This window comes from Periophthalmus magnuspinnatus, chromosome 3, assembly GCF_009829125.3.
Source record: "Periophthalmus magnuspinnatus isolate fPerMag1 chromosome 3, fPerMag1.2.pri, whole genome shotgun sequence".
NCBI classification, from domain to species: domain Eukaryota; kingdom Metazoa; phylum Chordata; class Actinopteri; order Gobiiformes; family Gobiidae; genus Periophthalmus; species Periophthalmus magnuspinnatus.
In genome coordinates, this window is record NC_047128.1 from 27,945,111 (window position 1) to 27,969,251 (window position 24,141).

Here is a 24,141-nt window from a genome sequence, read left to right on the forward strand (position 1 = left end):
CCACTGGCACCCCTCCATCCCTCAAGAGATTTGAATTGATATCCTCAGATTGGGATTAAATCCGTGACCCCAGAGGGGGGTCTCAGTGTGGGGTAAGAGGTATAAGGAGAGACAGGGGGTATGAGGGTCCGCTGAAGCCGCTTCTCCTACTTAGCGGCCCGTGGGTGTAATTCAATCACACCTCGATAATTCCCCTGATGTGAGAGCCCAATCCCCACTACAGCGCTCAAGTGCAGACAGACAGCAGCAGCTCAGCCTCATCCCACACCGAGGGTCTCCTCCTGGGTGGGCTTAAACACCCACTGTTGGCTGCAATTTACCTGTGTTATTTAAATAGGTCCATTATTTTAATTGAAAAAGTTGCCTCATCGCCAAAGGCAAACAATAACAGTGCTGAGCGAAAAAAGGGAAAAGGAATTAAAAGCAAAACAGCAGATGGTGATATACATGGCAAAAATGATTGTTTATACTTACTGTTTGATTATATGTGATAATGAAAGTGTGATTCCTCAAGGCAATTAGAGTGTGTGGCAGCCATATTGTGAGAGGACAGGGGAAGGACGACGCAGGCTGTTATGAAGGAGCGCTTATCAAATATCTCCGCCGGGGTGATTAGTGTAATAAGACACTGCAAGGTGAGATAGGCCACTTGCACTGTTTTATGTCTGCTCATGCGTGGGGGTGCGAGTGTGTAACTGCGCGTGTGTGTACGTTTGTGTGAACGGGGAGTGGAAATTAGGGGAGAGTGTCACTAAGAAACCCGCTCTCGTTCCAAGGCCTAATTTAGCAACCATTGGTCACTAGCCAAACAAGGATGTTAATGGAATCCTTTAGCATAACATGTTGTTCCCCGAGTCCCAATTTGTGGCTATTTCAGATAAGAGGAAGGAGGGACTAAAAGTATGTATTTGTAACTCAAATACACAGTACTATTTTTGATGTATGTTTGAAAGCAATGTAAGTCAGTAAATCAGTGAAAAATAAAAATGTATGTTTGTAAAGTACATTTTAAAATACTTAAAGAAATTTTGTACAAAGTGTAATTAATAGCAACCATAGTGTAAAATGACAATCGTGTTACTTCTGTTATTTAAAAATGATCATTGTGGTATCAAAATTGGCATCGGGCATCGGGTATCGAGCCTTTTCCTTGGTACCAAAATTGAGTTTGTCGTTTTAGTATCATGACTACACTAAAACACTACTTCAGTTGATAACATATGATCTCCATTGCTAAAACCTTGATGCATTTTATAGTAGTCATAATCTTTTAGTTTCCTCATTCTGTTCACCAAATCTAAAGACGTTGAGTGTTTGCTTTGTACTCTCTGGTGTGATGTGGTGGTGTGATGTGCCGGGGCTGCTGTGATGTGGGGCTCTGGGGGCTGTAGTCTCACACACACAGGGCAGATTGGAGGCACTTACCCCTGGCAGAGTCTTCTGTTCATGGAGGGCGCTCTGGGCCTTCAGTGCAGACTCTCTGGCACAGTATGTTAGAAAGGCACATCCTGCAACATCCACAGACACACACAAAGATTACAGCTTTACAACTACTCTTTTAATAAATCATTTTGCTCATTTTTTCATAATTATTATTATTATTATTTTTTAATAGTAGCTCATTCTCATATTTGTTTACCTTTATCATCCATGAGTTTCAGAATTATGAGGAAATTAAGACCCTTGCCATAGCGACTATTAAACTAAATACTATATCTTTTGAACAGGGAAAAGTCTTCAAAATGCAAGTCTAACAAGAAGCTGAGAAGCTGACATAGCTTGTATTCATGTAAGATTAGTTTGAGTTGGAGGACAGGTCAGAATTCTATAGTACAATGTTCGGTTTAACTGTCACATTGCAGGTTTCTTGAGCTGGTTTATGGTTAATATCTCTGTAATTACTGTGCCTATCCACACTGTAACAAAAATGTCTCCTCTGTCAACATAAATCAGCAATAGTGAAATGATTGTCTTTATGGCATAGGTTCAGAAAGTGGTGCCATTCTTAGTTCCCAAAGAAATGATTGTTGTTGGCTGAAAGGATTTAAAGCCATAAGATTAATATGGCAAGTTTGTGGAGGCACAACAATACGTCAAGTTAAAGACCCCTGCCATCCACCTGGAATTATGACATCATCCAATTCTTGAATGTGGACACAACCTATTGAGTTGTCTTTGGGGTATGTCCGTGATTATAAACTGAAATGTGTTGTAATGATTTGTGCTGCAACACTGCAAAACAAATGTACCTAAAGGTACCAATACAATCACCTTGAACCTGATCCTTGATGCAGAGAAATGCTGGCGGGTGTTCTTATAAAAATGTGTCTAATACCTTATGTGTCCGATGTTTTGTGGAGAGCTTAGTGGTATTTATTTATGCTTGTTACAGTGCAGTTGAAACTGTTATGTTGTAGGAAGCGAGATTTAAATAAATAAAAAATAGGCATACAGCACATTAGGTAAACAATTCAATTTGTCCCCATTATTTATTATGTTTGCTCATTCAAAAAACATGTACTACAAATATTTCATTGGAACACAGAGCTCGATTCAAAGTGCAGAGTCAGCACTATATCTGTGCACTGAATACACTGAATACAGAAGTTACTGTTACTATGGTACTATATATCACCCGTCCCAGCTCTATTAAAACAATGTCATGTTTTGGACTTTTGATTTGGGAAAATGTAGCTTATGTTAAATTCCAAGAGCATTTGCCACATGCCTTTAATTGTTTTCTTGTAGTGAGGAGAGGACAAAATATTATAGATTAGATTTATGTCTATACCCACATTAACAAAAGTGCACTTGTGTCATTGGAGTACACAGAGCAAATGTGAGTCCTAATTCTCAGATATAACACAAAACCTCTGGCAAAGTTATAACAACTTGATGAACTCAAAATCCTCACTTTGCTTTTTGTTGGATGTCACTTCTATAGTTATGGTTTTGTGCAGGAAAGAAGGCATGCTTTTCAAAACCCAGTAATTAAAATTCCTTCAGCCATCTCGGGAGACTTTTGAAGTTTAAAAATTCAGTGTAAAGAGAATGAATATACGTCAGTAAGTGACAGCTTTCATTAAAGACCCAGTGCTTGGCCTGCTCTGTGTTTGGTGGAGCTGACAGTGGATGACCCCATTCACAGAGGTTTTGCACTGTGCAGCATAATTTCCCATTACTACGTGTCACACCTGCCGCCAAGGATTCCCATGGGAATGACACAGACTTCCTCACATACACATACATTAACAAATGACACCCAGTTTGCAGCGCGTAGCACCCATCACCCCTGAAACCACTGCACTCTGGCACACGGCCAAGCGAGCTTCCTTTCACTACAACCTTCACCCACCTCCACAATGAGGCAGTAATTCAAGAGGAGAAAAGAATCACCTGAACGACACTGATGAAACAGGGCGCCACATGGCAGAGGCAGAAAAGTTTGGGAGCCCAGGGAAACACTCTTCATCCTTTGTGAAATGACAAAACTGTGGGACACAGTCAGCGCCCCCTCGGGAGCTTGTCCCGCTAAAGCTTATGGTAATTGTGGGAAGACACTCTCGTCGCCACTGGCTTGACATTTGCTTTTATATTTTTCACCGCTATGCACACTGATCACATGCAATAAAATGTACCCTTCCAAAAGTTTCGCCTAAGCCTGACAGAATATATATTGAAAGAAAAAATAAATAAATAAAGAGAAAAATACTGTTGGCAATACTATTACTTATCTCAACAGTCACAAAGACAAATACTAAAATAATAATAGTGATATCATAGTGAAGAAAAAAAAAAGCTTCCAGGGTCTCTTTTTAAACGTGGTGTTTCAATGAATAAATAAATACAACCGAAACAAAAAACGTATAGGGTAGTGCACACATATTTGGCTCAGAGACTACTTTGGACCTCAGTAAGCCTGCTTTACACCATATGAGCGGAGAGACCAAAGAGAAGTGACATCATCATTCTTGGGAGGAGATAACAGGGATTTAGCAGCTGGTAGCGGGTTACAGCTGTCAGCTCCAAACTTTAAGTTGACTAATTGGCACAGAATAAATTCATTTTTGATGTCATACAGACTTGGTGTCCCTTCACTTTATATTCAGCCATGCAAAAATATCTTCAAAAACACTCCTTTAATTTGTCTAAAATGATGCAACCAAGAGTAAAAAGATTTAGGATGTCACCGGCCCAGTACTGCTGCACCAAACACTTTAAGTCATCTCGTGGGAATAAAGTTTTGCTAGTTCTTCTTCAGTTATGTAAGGTTAAGTGGGGTGAAAGTAATACTTTGGTAATCAAAGACAATTTACTTCACTATAATTTCAGATGAGGACAGGAGTTCAACACATTGTATTTAAGGCTGTTGAGAGTCGAGCGGGAAAGACTTCCAAAGAGAGATGTGTTAGTGCGTTTGCTCAACACATTTGTGCTAATTACTTAAAGAACTTTTCTACTTGTGATCGTTCTTGTTTGAAAATGAAAATTAGAATGTGCTCACTACTACTTGCACCCAGGCAATAAAAGCTTCTCAAGGCAGCAGACACATGAAATTGAAGAAATCTGTGTAACAAAAATCCAGTCAGACACAGTAAGTTTGTGAAAGATTCAATCGTAGCAAATTTCAGCAAATGTCTTCAATAAAAAGTTCTATTACAACTTTGGCACTGACTTAAATAACAAATTTTATATATATATATATATATATATATATATATATATATATATATATATATATATATATATATATATATATATATATATATATATATATATATATATATATATATATATACACACGCACACAACATATACAATAGTATATATATAAGCAAAGGATCCTGTAACTGAAAAAAAAAAAACACAACAAATGCTCTCAAATGCTGGGACATGTGTTAGTTTAGCAGTTCATATTCCTGTAAATGTTCTTGAATGTGTTTGAAATGAGCGCTCAGAAAAAAATCCCTTTTTATACGTATATCTAATCCCAATTAGGCCTGTCATGATAATACGTTTTCAGGCACGATATACTGATGCAGAAAATATCAAAACTACTTTATGTCACTGATACAAAGCAAGGGTTAGGGTTAGGGCAGTAAACAGATCTCAGTAAACAAGAAAATGAATACACTGCAACAAATGAATAGCAGAATAAACCATTATTAGCCATTGAAGTTATTTATTCAACCTTCTACAGCTCAAAAAAAGAAAAAAGATAAAGAAAATTTTAAATCTCCGCACTTTTGCAAATAAATTGTACACACAATTAATATTGAGGGCCAAAATATATTGTTCCAGCTTTAATATACTGAACGATAAGTCGATATAGTATAGCATAATATTATCATGACGTAATTACAGTACTTCTCACAAATAACACATTTCAATTTTTTCCTAAAAATACAGCAAATATATTATGCTAACATGTAGGATTAATTAGTGCCCATCTTTGACACATGATGTTCCTGTATTTAGCACAGATTACCAGCAGCACACCCTCCTCCTATCTTTAGCTGTCTATCCATCTACATTGAGTTCAGAGCAGAGAGCTGTCTGCTCCACATAGCCTCCTCCTAATGATCAAAGGGGTCATCTGTAGACTTAAGCTACACCTGTCACTCACACTGCAGCGACTGTCAGTTACTGCCCTGCGCTTTAAAGCACTACACCGTAGATACAGCTTCATACAAACATGTCCATTGTCCCGCACTGGATTTGGGGAATGACTAAACAGAAATTGGAAAACAAAGTAGAACAGATGATTGAAAAATAGATAATACTGGGAATGTTGTTTTGAAGATGTCCAAATGTGAATACTGTGTATCGTTAAAGGGTCCATATTATGCTATTTTCTGATCTATATTATAATTTTGATTCCTCATCAAAAACATTCCCGGTGTGGTGTTTTGTTTAATTCACGCATGTTTAGCACTCAAACCTTGCATATTTAGGCTGAGTTCTTCTGTCAAACTGAAAACACTGTTCCACCTTGTGATGTCACGTGGTAATACAGGAAGTGCTCTACTTCATACGCCTTCACTAGAGTAATTTGAATAATTTCAGCCTGGGAATTTCCTATGGACAAATGGTGAAAAGTAACTGTTAACTTGAAAAGGTAGCTGTTAACTGGAAAACTACCGTCTCATGACATTTCCGTGTTACTCAAACATGTGAGAATGAAACAAAATACAACTTGAGGTCTGTTTTTGATGAGGTAACAACATTCTGACATGGCTTAAATCTTGCAAGAATAAATTTGCATCATATATAGCACCTTTAACAATGATAATAATACAAAAAAATGCTACAAAAAATCTTGTAAATGTCTAGTATAACGTGATATGTCTGCATTAGTGCCATTATTTTATAGTCTTGTCTTGTACTTAAACTTCAACATTTATAGGCGTGTTTTAACAAATTGACGTTGAATTTCCATAACATCGGCTGTTGTTATTAGTCTACTTCAAAATTATATTGATATATTCACTTGTCAGTATCACCCAGCCCTAGTTACAATGGTAAAGACATGGTGCTCAAACATGTACTTCTACAACTCTTAGAAGTAGTATCATAGGTTAAAACGTATCTTCTAATCCAGACAAATGGATGCACTATTTTTGTCCCTGTTTTGTCACTGACCTTTAAAATATACCTGCTAAAGTACTCCGAATTTAAACTTTGCACCATACAGTATTAATTATAAACAGTGTATTTTGCAAAGGTAAACCAGGCCTATGTCTTTTTCCAGTGATATGAGTTCTTTCAAATTAGACGTTAGTGCCCTTTTGCGGTTTTCCTTTGACATTTCAATGGCTTAGTGGATTTTTTGTGTCAATTTTCCAGGCTATTTACAGTCAATTACATTGCGCAGACCAACCAAGGAGAGCAGAATGGATGAGAATATTTAACAACTCTTTGTTTCCCTTCCTCCCGGCTGCGTGCTGCTTGCTCTAAGTCCCTCCTCTCAGCACCGGAGACGGATTGATAGATACCGCTACTCAACCGAAAGATTTGCCCCCCGCCAGCATTCAGTGTGTCTGAACAATGCATGCATTCTGGCACTGCCACTAAGTATTATGATAATGTAGTGCTTAGCTAAACGGCCCATGTTAAACAGCATAACCTGGCACACTGGTCCAGCAATAGTGTCAAGTCATCCCACTTGCTGCAAAAGGCTCCACTCACACACACACACACAAAGCTATGTCCAACTGCATGGTCTATAATCTTCTGTACAAGCAGGAGATCTGGAGACAACCGCCTCCTCAGTACATCCGCAGCAGGGTGTTGAAAAATATAAAAAGCGAAAATTCCCAAGACAACCATGAGTCCCCGGAGATCCCAAAAAATGCCCAAAGTTAGAATTCACAAAGCACAAAACATCTGCTCTAATTCATGCATTATAATCCACATGAATTAGTCATGAGCAAACACACCATATTTTGATCTGCCTTTAAGACTATAATTATGGTGTAATTCTGTGTGCGGAAAAAGGTGGTAGAAAAAGGTATTACTTTATATTACTTTGCTCCATCTGGTTAAAACTAATATCCTAAATTTAAAAATATGTTTTAAATGCAGGCACTAAAGCTTCATAAACTTGATGTTTTTGGATGCCACTGCAGAGCTCATTACAACGTCCTACTCTTATTACACTTATATGTTTGTGTTACTGCTTATGAAGAAAATGTGGATTCAATCTGTGATAATGTTATCTGCTGCCTCCAAGGCCTTTGTCATAATAGCCTTCCACTGTGTGCTGACATATTAAGCATTCCTCTCAACAGTGAGGTGCACTGTAAGGCACAAATATGCAACAGTTACACAGTTGTATTACTATCACTTCTCTGAATCAAACAGCAAGGGATTTATTTTTTTAGGGGGGTTAGTACAGCAAGAAATACATGGTAAAATAAAGGTTGTATGGCTCAACTAAATGATGTCCATGTCACCTGTTTTTTACCCAAAATATATCCAGAATTTGGTCCTGCACAGAGAGTTTAATTCTAATCAAATTTCACACATATACATCTTGTACTTGAAAATTGATGAAATTTGGAACAAAACAAGTTGGGGATACTCTTTCATATACTGCACTATTCCTCATGAAGAAGAAATGTTCAGTACAATTATGAATAAAAAATATTGTCATGTGATCATTAACAAAATATGGCAATGGATAAAAATTTAAGAGTGAAAAGAAATGTATTTAAATTATACTGATAAAGGGAAAAACATTAAAAGTATGTACCCAATCGGATGTTAAACTTGTTAGATTAGCTATCCATTATGTTTCACTGGAGAGCTTTTTCAACTCTCCCCTTATAAATATTCTGTTCACTTTTCAACCTCAACTAATCCCATTTTGTTACTGTGGTATTTGCATGCTTCCAACAGGTCTCACACATTGATGCAGCAAGAGCCATGAACATAGTAGAGGTAAGTGGCCAATAAGAAAAACTCATCCATATAATGCATTTGTGAAATTTTATTAAAAGTGTGCATGCCTGCGCTCTCAAAGTGACTTTGAATGTCACGCAGGATGAAGTGGGCATAATGCATACATCAGAGGGACCTTGGAGGAGCCTGATTGGAGCAGGCAATACAGTCTGGCTTTGGAAAAGGATTATCCTACTCGAGGTACACGTCCTCCTTCAAGTGTTGACATTCAGGGATGCTGGAGGACAGGCGTAAACACCACAAACATGAGGAATATTGTTTTAATCGATCATAAGGCTCTGAGGAGCAGAGCAGTGGTATAAAAGACCTATATAGACATGGGATAGTAGTTGGAGAGGAACAGGTGGCGCATGAAGACCTTCAGGGTCCATGCACACAGTACAGAGCCAGGTTGAGGCTGCTGCTCCCACTAGAGCGCTTGATTCAGGCAAATCAATAAGATCACGAACTGTGGCCACTGGCACACATGTCCTACATAATTTGCTTGCTTTCTGAATAGATTATTTATAGTAGTCAAGTGATGGTAAACTCGATGGATGCTACAACTACTGATTATGATTGATATAGAGCCAAATTGTACTTAAATGGAATAATGAAATGTTGTTATTACAGTGTTATTGATCATTGTCATGAGCTTATTTATGCTATGATAATGGTACTAAATGTACTCTATTTAACAGTGTTATTTCTCAAACATTCCCATTATTAAAGTTCTAGTAGTACTACTAGGGTTATTTCAGAAATTGCAGATAGTGCTACAGCTGTTAAGTAAAACAAAGGCACTAATCTTTGTTATTAGTGATGAGGGAATAGGCCCAGCTGTGATCTTTCACTAATAACTACTCCTCTCCGGACCTAGAGGGGATTTGACAGGACCAACGAGGAGATAGCCTGCTGGATGTCAAGCTCTACTATTATCCCGTTTTGTACTTCCTGACTGCACGCCAGCCGCCCACGGAGCAGCCGCGTTACAATGCAGCTGCCATGTAAACACTATTTTCCAACACTAATGACGTGCTAAAGAAAGTGGGCTAGAGGAGCGAGCACGGAGCCAGCACCGAGCCAGGACCGAGCCTGCACATGTACAGCAGCACATACACGGCAGCACATGCACGGCAGCGGCTATAGCGTCCACGCGTGTCCCGCCCCCTTCCTTCCCCCTTAACGGGAGCCAATGTAAACACACAAAAGCAGCTGTAGTATTCACATGCGCGAACAATTAACCCCACTTCACTTCCACGTGTGAGAGGGAAGTGCCCCGGTCAAAACATATGTGACATCAGAGTTACAGCTCAAGTGTGGGTAGACAGAGCGTGCAGCGAACCAACCTTTATGCATTCCCGTGAACCTGTCTTTCAGTACAGTGAGTTCGTATATCTTTCCGAATTCCTCAAAGAGCGGTTTGAGGTCTTTTTCCTCCAGGTTGCGGGGGATCTGGCCGATGAAAAGCTTGATGGCGTCGTGGTCCTTCATGGGGATGGTGTTCTGGCCGATGGTAAGCCCGTTCATCCTGCCGGCGCTGTTCGTGGTGCTGAAGCCATTCTCTTGCTGCACTCCGTTTGCAGTGACTGTAGCCATCTTTCCTCAATGGGGCCGGCTCTCTCCACTCTCTCTCTCTCCACACTCTATCTCTCCTCCTACCCCCCTCTCTCCTCACAACTGCACAGCGCACACCCCCTAGTCTCCTCGTTATATGTCCCCTTTCCTCCTCCCTCTGGCTCATCCGTATCCGTGCCTTCTCTCCCTTTGGACTAAACTCCCTTGTTTGGACTCAACCGCGACGACTTTATTATTTATTTTTTTACGAACTAGGCTTTTTTTTGTGTGTGTTTCTATCTTCTTTTTATAAGTCTAACCCCACCCCGCCATCCACCCACCACGTCCCATCAGTTGCCACTCTGGCCGTGACGTCACTCGCACTCCTCTGATGAAGCCACGCCCACATGGCATAATAAGCGGCGGCATGACCAATGAGAGCAAAGCAGAGGCTGAGGACGCCACAGGACAGTGTAAGAACGCAAACATTGGTGTGGAGTGAGCTAGGAGCATTTCCATATCCGAGCTACTATTTAGAGCTTTCAAATATGGTATAAGCCATTAAATAACAGCACTACTTTTGTTATAGACAGAGCGCTAATGATTTCAATGCTAATGTCTTCCATTAGTCTGTATGCACCACTGATTTTTATGATGCAGCTTGCTGTTGTGTAAATAATTGCCTTCATTATGCCTTTCAGTTGATCCAGAAGTCACACAAGAATATAGGCAGCAGGACCGCGAGCTTCAGAGTAGCAGTTATGATCGACACAGCTGTGGAGCATTATCAAAATGTTCACTATGGTAACAATTGTCAAAGCCAGTCCTCGGGAGCCAGGGCCCTGCTGATTTTCATTCTAACAATCTAACAGGGAATATTTTACACCTGGGAGACCAGGTGAATGTGATTAACTACCCAGGAGGTAAAAAAGCAGTGCTCCTCCAAGGATTACATCTGAAAACGTCAGCTTTGACTTGTGGTTTTATACAATCCCCATGCCCTTTTCAGAGAACATTCTGACTTAGTACACTTAAAATAATAATGAATAAAAGAAATACAAAATATGTTTGAGCTAAAAATCTATTCATGGATGCATGCAACGAGTGCAATGACCTTTTTAAGCTGATGTAATGTAATGCTGTATACTAGCCTTTTTAGACCTAGTGCTGCTGATGTTGTTTTGCAAGTGGACTTTGCTTTATATTTTTCATGTCAAGCCTATGAGTTTTTCAGATGATTGAGAGGGAGGCTGCAGCACTGTTAGGTGCACAGATCAAAAGCATATTCCAGTGAATAATTAAAAAGATAGCCGCATGCTGAGAAGAAACATGTAGCAGCATCAATTTGGCCTTTTCAAAACAAATGTACTTGTTTGAGCCCTCTATATTGGATGTAAAAGATATATGAGGTGGACAAACAGAACTTTGAACTGCAGCGAGCTCCAGACTTAGGATTCAGGGGCCGTCTATGTCACTGTCCGTGGTGCTGAATGTACATTCAGACAGAAGCTCTGGCCTGTGTGGACATTTTTATCAGTTTGCTGCTGAAATCTGTTACAGTTTAAAGAAAACTAAACAGTGACAATGTACTGACTAATAATTATTTTAAAATTTGCTTCATGAGCAATTATACTGTATGAAAACAGCGCACTTTCTCCCACCTAAATGAACTATTCTTCTACACGATGTGTATGCAAGACTTTGATTCCTTTTCCCTCTGTCATCATGCAAATTTGACATTTGCAAGCCTTTTGTGTGACTTAAATAGTGTTCCCATATCAGTGAACAGCATTATCTATCACAAATAGACATCAGGGTGGCCACCTCTCCCCAAAACATTCCCTGGTATGATAAGCATGCACATTTATCAGGTGTTGTTCCACTGGGAATTGGACGTCATGCTCACCAGTTGAAGAGTCCCATTGCAATTTGGTGCAGATCTTGTTTAGCTTTTGATGGATTATGTGCCTCCCGTTCTCTGTGTCTGCACTGGTTTGTTAACCCCTGGTGTCTGTCAGAGGGATGTACATGTGGGACAGTCATATTCGAGAGCTAACAGTAACATCTGGCTGCGTGCTTAGCTTTGTGATGAATATTTATTTAATTCCGATTTAATCAAGTCTTCATAGACCTTCTTATCCAATGTCCTGCCGAGTCTCTGTTATGAATGGAAATCAAAATTACAATGAGTGTCCCAGGTTGATACTGCATGTGCTGTTCTATCCAAATTCAAAGACACAGCTAATTTAACTCTAGTGTTGTCTATGGGCTTGGAGATTTTCGTTATCCGTGTTTTTGTCATCTCTCAGAGGGAAGCTTGCCGGCACAGCTGTGTAGACTCGGAAAGTACCTGCCAAAAGGAAAAGCAAGTACCACATGATCTCGTCAATTATTCCTGTGTGTAAGCATCCTCTTTGTTCCAGCACGGGCAGAAAGGTTGACAGGGTACCTCTTCTTGTCTCTGCCAAGCTCAACACCTGGATGGTTGCACAGGGCACCTCTGTCGATCCGTGCTGTTCCCAGACAAAAGGGCTGCATGTGTCGCTCCAGCGCTGATTTAAAGAGCAAGTCAAAAGAATAATGTCTCCCAAGGATGTTTCTCACCTGCAGACACATTTTATTCAAATTATTTCTACATGGAAAATTCCTATTAGCAATTGGATTTTTTTTTTAAACCGTCCCTGCCTTAAAGCAGCTCTACTTCATATTACTGCCATCAAAACCACCACTCACCTACCAACAGCTTGAGTAATGTTAAAAAAGCTCTTTTCCTCCTTAAAAATATAAACACATTTGGACCTCCTTAGACTTGTTGCCAGGAATAACAGGTTTAACAGGTTGCCCATTTACCAGAGGATTGGCAGTTCAAATGCAATGTATTTTCTGGAGCCAAAAAGTCATCAGCAGTAATTATGCACGGCTTGACAATATTCATTTAAATAACAGAAAGTTAAGTAAGAAAATCAAGCAATGAAACAGTCATTGGTCAGTAAAAGATAAGCAGATTAACCAAGAGTGATAGGAAACTAGCAAATATATAGCTCCCAGTGCGCCCCCTGTCCTTAGACCTACTGAAAATATAAAACTGGTTTCATAAAATTTTTAAAACGGTAGGAAAAAAGAAACCTTGAGAAGAACCACAGTGAAGCAGAGATTCAATCCCATGGACAGACAGGCTGTAGGTGTGTCCAGGACGGACGGACATCCATTTGCATATAGAGTTCTAGTCTGTAGAGCAAAAGTCCACTGAAGCCAGAGGGATAGGGTGAGTCACTCTGGATATAGGGTGAGGGTCATCCAGCAATATGGGGTCATCCAGCAATATGGGGTCATCCAGGCAGGTGACGGAAGGGGAGGATCCGGGTCCACAGGTCAGGATCGGGGCATGGGAGAGGCCATCTTAGATTTAGTCATCACTGAGACAGCCAGCAGCATTTCATTCTAATGTCCCTTGTAGAAGTTGATGAAAGAAAAAAACTAGCAGTAAGGCTCGATCTTTTGGTTAGCGTGTTAACATTTCTGCTGTCTGAGCTGCTGTGTCTGTATAATCTTGTTACTATGCACTGTTTAATGGCATACCTCAAATCTATCTGGAAAACATAAGGTCTATTCAGCCTAAATAAAACTAGAACAGAATGGGAAGCTGTGCTAAATGTGTCAGCAAACTCATTTCCATTGGAAAAATAAAGAAAACATATTTATAAGCATTTCACACAATTCAGCTACTATTTTCCAGTCATGAGCTGGCACCATCACTGTTTTTATTACAGAAATTATTCACACCACTGTCAAGGTGACTTGTTAGAATGTCACAGGCACTCCACTTGAAAAAGCTACCAAAATATAGTACCTTGAAGGAGGCAAAATCACTGGCATAAGTCAGGCATTGTGGCTAACAGCTCGGTGTCATGCACAATTCTCTTATACTGTGTGTTCATTATCCCATTAAACTAGATATATGCGGTGGGCCAAGTGGAACGTAGTCATGCATGAACATTTCTTACTGTCTGTTTTGTATGGGAGCGCACCAGAAGAGCAACTATTGATATTCATGGCACAGTCTGTATGAGGTGTGACAGTATTTTTTGTGAATGTGTGAGTGTATATGGTAATACTGAAGCAGACTGGAATCCCAACCATAGCTGCTAGCCAGAAAGGGGGCTCACAACATCCCCCCACCTACACAAAAACATTCAATCATACACTATCATTTTCTCTTAAAACACAATTTCCTTGCCAGTTCATTTGTTGCAGCGCTGTGGGGGAAAATGTGCATTGGCACCGCTTGGCTCTAGCCTGAGTAAAAATCTGATAAATTAAGTTTTTTATAATGAAAAGGTGTGTTACATCGTTTCTGTTTTGTAGTTTGACGTACATATATTGGAGTTCTTTGGAGCACACTTAGCTTCACTTGTTATGCAAAGTAATGACTAAATGAGAGAAAAACAAATCAGAGGTCATGGAGAGCGCAATGAGTCATCGGCTTTCTGGCAGATAATGAATCCCACAATGCACTGCGGCGGACCTCCCCAGAGTACAGCCATGTTGGGTTTACATCCACTGCTTTTTGCATGTAAATGTACTATTTGGTTTGCATTGACTGGGAAGTGAGTATGTTGCTCCGGCTCTTGCTTGAGGGGATGAAGTCAAAAGTAGTTTTGAGGTTTGGACAGTGATGCCTGGGAGCAGGACACATGAGTAAACACTGCCCTGTGCCAGTTAGTACAAATGCAGATGTGACTAGTTAAAGGAACACAGCGTACCTTCTGCTCTTTCTTTGGTTCACACAATTGGTTCCATTTTCACTACCATGCAGACCTTAGCATAATTTTGTACACTGGAATCTTTTTACATTGTACAAATCTTTCACTACCAGATTTTTGCTGCCTTCACCTCACATTACAATATTTATTATGATACTGTATAAAGGACCTTGGTAACCTGACAAGGCCTTAGTGTCATCATTAATGCCATATTCCCATGTCTGTAATTCCTTCATGTTGGTGGCAGTAAAACAGAGCATGTATTATTGTGAGACTTGATGTTGTGTTATCATATCACCAGGTTTATTGTTACATTTAATAATAATAATAATAATAATAATAATAATAATAATAATAATAATAATTAGAATACCTAACTCACTATCACCGGAGTTGTTAGGAGAGAGAACAGGCCATTTTAATTTGGTGAGATTTTTTAAAGTTTTGAATATAACATGTTGCTTTAAACATGCAAAAGTGTGCTGCAGTTCACTGTGCTTTACAAAAGGTATAATCGTGCCATACACGCTCTCCACCCACTCCCCTTCCCTCCGGCTGTTGTTTCGATGTCAATTTTCCGTCATCCTTGATTCCTCTGATGGGCTCTTTAAAGTACCTGTCTAATAACACACCACGCAACTGCTGAATTTAAGCTAAACAAAAGACAGTTTTCCTCATTTAACCACAAATTACAGTAAGTCTTTCATAACTAATAAAGGTTGTAGCTTAGCAATAACTGTTTTTGATAAAAAATGAATCAAAGTGCGCCTTTTCAAAGCCACTGAGAGCTTGAATTGTCTCATGCCCTACACTTTGATAAAGTTGACCTACTTTTTTTGTCTTGCAAATGTTTGAAAACTTTCCACACAAACTTGCACGCACACACAAGCCGCACACATTGCTCCATTGGCAAGCCAAAGAAAGTTCAAACGCTGGTGAGGCAGACAATTACATAACAGTTAACTAACAAAGAGCGTGCCTCATTAGATTATACTGTGGAGCATTACTGCATTAGGAGGCAAGGGGGATGTGAAGGAGATGAGGTCAGGAGACGACAGGATCTGGTGAGCTAAGGACAAGGTTGCAGTAAGTGATTTAGAACCATAAGGGCTTCAGCCAAGAACAATAAATGCAAAGTAAGCTAAATTTGACATACAGTATTGCAAATCTTTTATTTTGTTGGATTACATTATATTAAAATCTAAAACCCATGCTCACGCTATACTGTTTTCATAAGGTTATGGTAAACTTTATTGCCTGTGTAAGGGAAATGTATTGCACCCTGAAATCCTTTGCATTTGACCCATCTTTCAAGCACCCAGAGCTGGTTAGGACTACCTTTAGATTACCCATACTATAGCACAGTATCCATACACATACATACATACATGCAGGCCTGCAAACATTCACATTTATCAACTCAGTACTTTATTTATTCAAATTGCAAGAGGTATAATGCTGGTAGTGGAATGTAGAATATATAGGGCATCGAGTTGGTGCTTATTGTTGTATTTATAACATTGTGGGTACAAAACTCTGTATGCACATTTAATTATAGGGACGTGTCTACTTTACTGGAACAAAAATTATCTCATTAATATATCAACATGTTTCAGATATCAGTTCAAACAGGTGAAGGTTAGGGTTTAGGCTAGGAAAATACGGTTATGGTTAGTATCAGACACCTAGAAATAAATGTATGTTAACGTAATGTCCTCAAAAAGCATGAAATGTACGGCTGTGTGTATACTGTGTAGAGTTATACACGCTGCGTCTTCTTATTGCAGCTTGGGATATTAGAATATAAATAACAAAACATCATCATATAGCAATCAGTTTTATGGATGGCATGAAGTCCTGGCAGCCCCCTTGACACGAACAGTACTCAAGTAAATCATCGGAAAATTCCTCAAAGGCTATAGGGCAGCGCGATAAGGACAATAACACAAAACCACAGTGTACCATTGCAGTGATTAATACAACTACACTCCATGCAGCCATGATATAAATGTCCTTTATTTGACTACACTCAGACTGGAAGATTAAAAGCCTAAGCAAAGACAAGATAATGGCTGCCGACTATAAAAACGATATTGGCATTTCAACAGCTTGCAAAAAGACATTTTCAAAGCCGTATAGTCGTGAGTGCTTTAAAATAAGCACCCCTTACAGCGCGCCATTACTAACAATAACATCGGCACAATGTCATCTGCATCTGAAAACATCCCAATGGAAGCGCTCGTACAATTTGCGGTGGGAAAGCTCTGACAGATGTTTATATATAAAATTAGAGAGGGAAGCGTTGATGTGTCGCAGTGTCCTTGTAACTCATAGCAACATTTTTTTAATACCTAAGCTTAAGCACAGCCCCCGTGAAAGCACCATTAACATTATGGAAATCACAGTCAGTTATCTGTTCATAATCATCATGACACAATAAAAAAAATCTAATTGTGAAAGTGCGCGATTCAGAAATGAGTTGAGCTTAATGTCACTGCACACTCACATTTAGAAAGCTACACAATTTTTCTTATTTGAGAAATTGATACCTTACGGTGTTTGGCAATACTAAAAACATATGTCTAACTCAGAGCATGGCATCTGCAGAGGAATTTTGGAGGATTTTATTTGTTAAGGAACAGAAGGAGTGAATTAATTATAATGATGTATTTTGTGTACACTACTCAAAACAATTGTGCTTTCTCATTTGCATGTACAGTAAATGAGAGCCACTTACAATCTGATTGGCTACATCTGTTGAGAGGTTTTATTATGAACATATATATACTTGTGCAATGCCATACTTGGATTGCGATGAAGAAAAAAGACAAAGGCAATGCAAAGTTAATGTAAAATGAAAACACTCAATTGCATGTGTCAGCTCTATACGGAAAATCTGTGAATATTGGTACGAAATGGAGAGGCCAGCAACTGAAGAGGAGGAGGAGTGAATAAAACTATAAACTGAAACTTAAATAGGAAAAGGAAGAGAAAGAAAGTCAGATCTGCCACCAGTTTTCAGTCAAGCATGAGGTAGGAAGCCAAACAAGGCTAGGAGCTAGGATCAGACAGAAAGGATTAGAAGGAAAAACAAGGCTGGAGTATACATCAGGAGTGCATAATAACAAGCCGAGTGGAGTTTGCATGCCCTCCTTCTGTGTTCTCCCATCATGCATTTATGGAAAGTGGTACATTGCCATGAGGTAATACTCAAGGTATATCTGGTTTAAGGCCAGCAGAAGTTGCATAGGACAAGATATGCAATCTCAATTACTTTTCTCTTAAAAAAAAAAATAAAATAAAAAAAATAAAGGCAAGATTAACAATGCGTGGCAGAAAAACAGGTGATATGAAAAGCAGCAATGCTTAGTGAACAAAAGTGTTCTTCTTGGACCGCAGCAGCAATTCTTCCTATAAAATGGTCCAAAGATGCAGCAGTTGTTAATGTAACACATGGGTGGTCAATGTTAACCTGGCTAATGCTATATTGATATCTGTAGCACTCTAAATTGAGTTCTACTCATTATCAATCTGGAATGGCTCCCATCGATATCGTGCGGGAAGAGGAGGGACTGTCAGTAGAGTTTTAGCCAATCACAGCACCCAAATGACATGCTTCACTAATAAAACAATATAGATTTTAGCTAAATTAATGTGTAGCCTCATTCCTACCATTTTATGGTTTGGAGCTTCTTAGCAAGTATTAATAAAATGTTTTTTGTTTGAAAATATATGCTTTCTGCTCCACATCAGAAGTTGTTTGGACTCGAATGGACTTAGCAGGGAGCTATACAAGATGAAAACACAAACGTCGCAGCAATCCAGCTTGCAGGGCAAGGTTAGGTCAATGTGTTCTGAACCAAAATATTCTCTAGAGTTACATATCTGGATGTAAGACGTGTAATGCACATAACAGCCAGAATTTGCTCCAGTCACCACTACCTCTAATAATTGAAATAATAAGGAAAACAAACACACATATATTCCATTGTGCTCTGCTGTGTCATTCAAACACATTTAGGACATACAAAAGAGTCATGTGAGGACACTGCCTAGCCACACAGCTCCTCCCATAGACTGGAGCAGAGCTTAGCCTCTTTCTGCCATTGTCACACTCGATGCACTGCTCCCTAGCAGCCAGCCCTCAGTTCCCATCACACGCAGCAACACAGTATCGCACCGAATCCAGTCAGCCAGTGTTAGCTTCTGCTGTGAGCCCCCTTTCTAAAGACTGCATTTTGGTTTGTCATGATGTAACTCATAGAGACTGTTTGATTAAGCCTGATAGTGTGTGGTGGCTCTGACAGGCCGTGCTGGGCTGAACCGGAGCTCCCTTCAGCAGCAGCAGAAACATACATTGTTAATAGGCGTCTTTATGTCAGCGCACAGTTGTCATCACAGCCTATTTTTACTTTGGTAGAGGCCTGGCAGGATCAGGGACGTGGCATTTGAAGTTGACTCACACAAACGGCACTGCTTCACAGAGCCTACACAACAAGCTGTTCCTCGGCACGTGTTGTTTTCCATCCAGCAGAAAAGTGTTTAGAGAGGGCTGAAATAAAGTAGCATCTTCTAAACTAAGAGCGGGTTTCATTAGCTTTTTGCACCGCATTGTCAACACTGTTTGATTTCAACTGAGCTGCCTTTGCGCTCAAACTCAATGCATCAAAACAATGACATCTGCTTTACAAGTCCTAAAAACCTTGGAAGATCTGTTCTTGTTTGAGACCAGGAACAGTGAAGACATAAATACACTCACAAAGAGAACACATGTGAAGGGTATTTTAGAGCACAGAAAGTGAGCATGTTGCGTTACACTGATGTAATTTTCATCAATGAAATACTAATTATTGATAGGTTTGATAATTGTCAACTGTGCAATGAGAATGGAGCACTATATAATAATAATTTTGTAAAATATATTACTGCCTCCATTGTGGCTGGATTGGGGAAATGATGACTAAACCTTTAACGTATCCTCAATTAGATTTTATGCAGTATAGCACGATCTTAATATTAATACATACTAATGATACATACCTGGTGTCCAGAAGTTCCAGACAACACACTTTGTCCAGGCCTTGATAGTCTGCATTTAACTCATCCATCATGGAGTGGAGCAGGTGGTCAGCACCCAGGGACTGTCTCCAGACCTGAGCCAGAGACAAGGGTCATGGGCATTGACCTGAGCATTAGCCTACTGCGTCTGCTACATGTTTCTGATGGTGGTGTCAAAAAGTGGTAGAAAAGTATTTTCAAACAACCATGATTTGGCAGGAAAAACAATCCTTCTTTAAACAGGAATGGGGGCTTAAGGTACAATCTGGCACCCATTAACAGCCCCATAATCAGATACAAAACAAACAACAATAGGCCTAATCAGGGTTTGCTAATAGAGTCTAAGAGGCGCTTGAACAATTGTGCAAAATATGACTGAGGTGACAGGTCATCCCTTAGAGTAGTTCAATGGGCTGAACTAATAACAGACTCCTTACTATAAACCACTAGGGCATGTTAGTGTCATTGTAGTTAGAGTGCCCCTTCAGATATGTATTAAGAAAGTCACAGAGCCCTGTCAGTAATGAAACATAATATATAGCAAAACATATACTCTCTTTAAAAAATTGTCCAGTTGACATAATTTAGTTTTCAATACAATTTTTGCTATGGGCTAATCCTGGATGACTGAGAGGTTACAATATCATGGAACTACTAACTTTGCTCCATGGTGAATTGTTTTGTAACTCAAGCCAATATTGCACCAAATGATCTGATAGTAATAGTAATAGTAATCTAATGAATAATGCCTTCCAATGAAGACTACCAGTACCTGCTCCACAATCTGAGAACTGTGCGAGAAAAACTAGCAGAGCATCTCCACTGGCCCTCTCTGATGATAAATTATATTCATTTAACTATTGGCCAGTCATAGATTGAGCAGACCAGGCACTCCTGTTCACTCACTATATAGGCTCATATTTCTGTGCTCTGTGCGACTCAGCTTGAGTTTACACACAGATCCACCTTTCTTCAGAAGTCTGAGGACCTCTGGGGCTCCACATCATATTGTTGTTTTATACTTATTTTCTGAGAATTTTCTTTTCCCAATAGTGTGCTTCCATCCAATATAGTGCTGCTTATTGTGCTGGAAGGACAGGAAATGTTTGTTTTGCAGTCTAAAGGATGTGTTTTGTGTCTCTGAGCAGTCAAGGTTAGGCTCTGAATATTGCACTGCGAGATGTTTCCTTATATTGTTTATTCTTTAACCTATTTTACTTTCCTTCATCTGCATAAGTGAAACATGGTGGTTTAAATTTGTCTGTCACGGTGCTAAATGACTTGCTGCTTTTATAATACTGCACCTTTACAGAGCAGCAAATTACAGACACGACGAGCTAATGTTGACCTTAGGCTACTTAGGCACTACAAATCTACTATTTACTTACAATTATGCTAATGGATCCTGAGCAAGCACACTGTATATAGCACAACAAAGGCTAAAATACATCTCAATTATTGCATTGTATTCTTAAAAGCACAAAGAACCACATACCTGCCCTTGTTTGCAATGCTTAAAATCTTCCATGTGAGCATTTTTTGACTTACACAAAACAAAAATAATAACAAAATATACTTAACTAGTTAATATTACACCACTCCCACACATGGATCTATAATAAGGAATGATCATACTTTGATTCTCCCACACAACAAACCAAGAAAAAACCTATCCTTGCACTGAGTTCTATCTTCACTGGCCTCTTGTGGCTGGAGTTAGTATTTCGGCATAAAAGGGGGACTTCAAATTACCACTTCCTAGATATTTTCAGCCAAATCATTTTTGGATAGACAGAAATTACAGTGTCATCCTTGTATACTTTGGGTTTTAAGCAATAAATCAACAAGTACATGGAATTAACTTTGTGCTGCGTTTATACTTGCATGACTTGAAAGGCATTAAGTATCTCTGTCAAGTAGGCAGCCAGATTGCATCCACTGTCCCCCCTCTCTCTGATAGATGATTTGCAACAACACAGAGATAAATCTGCGTGCTATTTTTGGATAGTGACAGCCTCTACCTGTATGCCGCCTGCCTGCCTGCTAGCCCACACCCAGACAGTGACTGGCCTAATGTCTGGTCGCAGTGGCTTCCTTCAAGCGCTCCTGCAAGTTAATAAATCCTGGGCCATCTGTTTCCATACAGCCCCTTTCCATTACCTCCCTGGACCTCTGTCTAATTAACTTTCCTCTCTGTGCCTCTTTGTGCCCATGTTCAAAGTGGGGAAAGGGAGGACGGAGAAAGTGAAGAGGCGAAAGGTAAATTTGTTTAACCTGATGTTTTGAGGCAAAGTAAACAATGCTGTAACCTAGTTAGCCACAATGCATTTTGTGTGATTTAGTGGCCGTGGTATTAATAACCATGTGAGTCTGAAGGGTGCTTAACCATGCAATAAAGAGATGGGGCATGGAGTGGCGCAATCCGGTTTTCGCTTTGGAGAGGGACTCTAATTGCCAGCTTGGAAATCTAATGAAAATACTCCAAACAAATAACAAAGCCGACAGAGAAGAAGGTCTAAACTAGAACAGAGGAAGGCAGGAGGATATAGGGAATAATTACAGCTATAAAGATGTTTGTACAGCTATTAAAGGGAGTTAATACTTTGCCAACAGTGAGAGCACTAATTCAATGTCACAAGGATAAACCATCAAAATGTCAAGCATAAATTGGAAAAGGTATTTGAGATCAATAAAACAAGAGTCTATAGTAAGAAAAAGGAAAACAATATAAAGCTTCTGTGTGTGGCATGCTTTAGGAAAAGATTTAAAAGCTGACCCAAGGGGACATGCAATGATCTTATTTCATCATCGGATGGCTTTTTATCAAATAAACATCTGAAGCATGTTCCCCAGCCATATTTCTCATGTCCTTCTTTCAGATAAATGTCATTCTCTGAGGACAAAAGTCCATGTGTTGAACAGCATCAAAAACACTGGCACAGCCTATAGCCAGGGATACTTTTAACTACTTTTTGCTCTTACAATCTAACTGAAAGCATCCACCATCAGAGCCATTAGGGTGCCAGAGTGCCCCTGCAGTTTTGCCATTAGCTCATAATATATTGGCAACAACATGCTACAATGGCACGGCTAGATCAACATACATGCACTGCGAGGAAATGTTGCCCATAAATAGCCAAGTGTGGAGTGCTTTTTATGGCGTTGCCGTACGCTATTGTATGGGACATGTAAGTTATGTGTCCACATTAGGCTGTAATGTCCCCATACAAGATGATGCCACTTTTCATGGCTGCGCCTTTGACTATTCATGGAAAACATGGAGACAGCTGCAATGAGACGAGCTGCTGGTTGGGAGTCCAACTGGTAATTTTACTTCTCCTGAGCTGAGCTAAAGCTTTATGTGGTTCTTTATTGGAAGTGGCAGATGTGTGACCCCAAGGCCCACAAATTCTATTCATAAACTACAATATGAATGCTTGGTTGTCAATATGAAAATAAGACTCTGTTACAAAGATACAGGCCTTCTACCCGCTGGCGATGATATTTCTGACACATGTTGGAGGCATTCCCATTTGCATGAATCCTATGCATATTACATTGCTCCGACCTGTTGGCTACAGCGGGAAATTGTCATCATTGGTTGCAGGCAATAATAGTAAGTTACTGCTACTTGTCATATGCCATCCTGCTTCTGACATAATTTATGTGCACAGGGCCATTGTCTCCTGCACCGCGGGGCATTTTGTGTGCCTGCGATTTCACTTTATGACGCAAGGAGCAGCATCCAACCATTCCAAATACCTCACCACATGTTGAGAGCCTCCCCTTCTCTCTGTGAAGTCAATGTGGTAAATTCTGCCAAAGCCACATAGGCTCTTGGTAAAATGGGACAGCATGTGGAAAATATAAGTGATCTGGATGGTTGCAACCTCTGAGGAGCTCATCCAGAAGGGCATGTCCCTCATTACAGCTTTTTGCAGAGAACATGGGTCTTCCTTCATCATCCTCCACCTCCTCCACCTGCGGCAGGTCAGGGAGCCAGGGAAAGTCTCTGACATGACCTCCAGTGAAGAGTGCTTGTCAGAAACCACTGGAGATTCAAGATGGAGGGCGTAACCAGGAACTCACCGAAGAGGGAGAAACACATGCTTCGCAATCAGCCATGAAATGCAACCTGGCACCAATTGGAGCAAAGCTTGCGAGGGCCTCTCTGGACCTCCCCGGCCGGCTAAACAACAGGGAGAGAGGGACGAGCGCAGGGGGTGGGGAGGATGGGGGTATGGAGTGAGCTGCAGGGCACGAGGTCATTCTACCTCACAGGCTGTTTTATTAATGTAATTAAACATGGTCAAGCTCTCTG

General features: G+C 40.0%; 1 protein-coding gene across 2 annotated transcripts in view; it reads right to left on the reverse strand.

Annotated features, from left to right (window-relative positions):
- The window catches only part of celf6 (CUGBP Elav-like family member 6), a 138,537-nt gene extending 128,409 nt beyond the window's left edge, over nucleotides 1–10,128 (reverse strand). For both annotated transcript variants that reach the window (XM_033988915.2, XM_033988912.2), the window contains exons 1-2: nucleotides 9,792–10,128; nucleotides 1,426–1,508 (exon numbers count right to left, since the gene is read on the reverse strand). In XM_033988915.2, coding sequence (XP_033844806.1) covers nucleotides 1,426–1,508; nucleotides 9,792–10,041 — 333 coding nt within the window. In that variant the 5' untranslated portion in view covers nucleotides 10,042–10,128. The remainder of the gene's footprint in view (nucleotides 1–1,425; nucleotides 1,509–9,791) is intronic.
- Nucleotides 10,129–24,141: the final 14,013 nt, after the last annotated feature.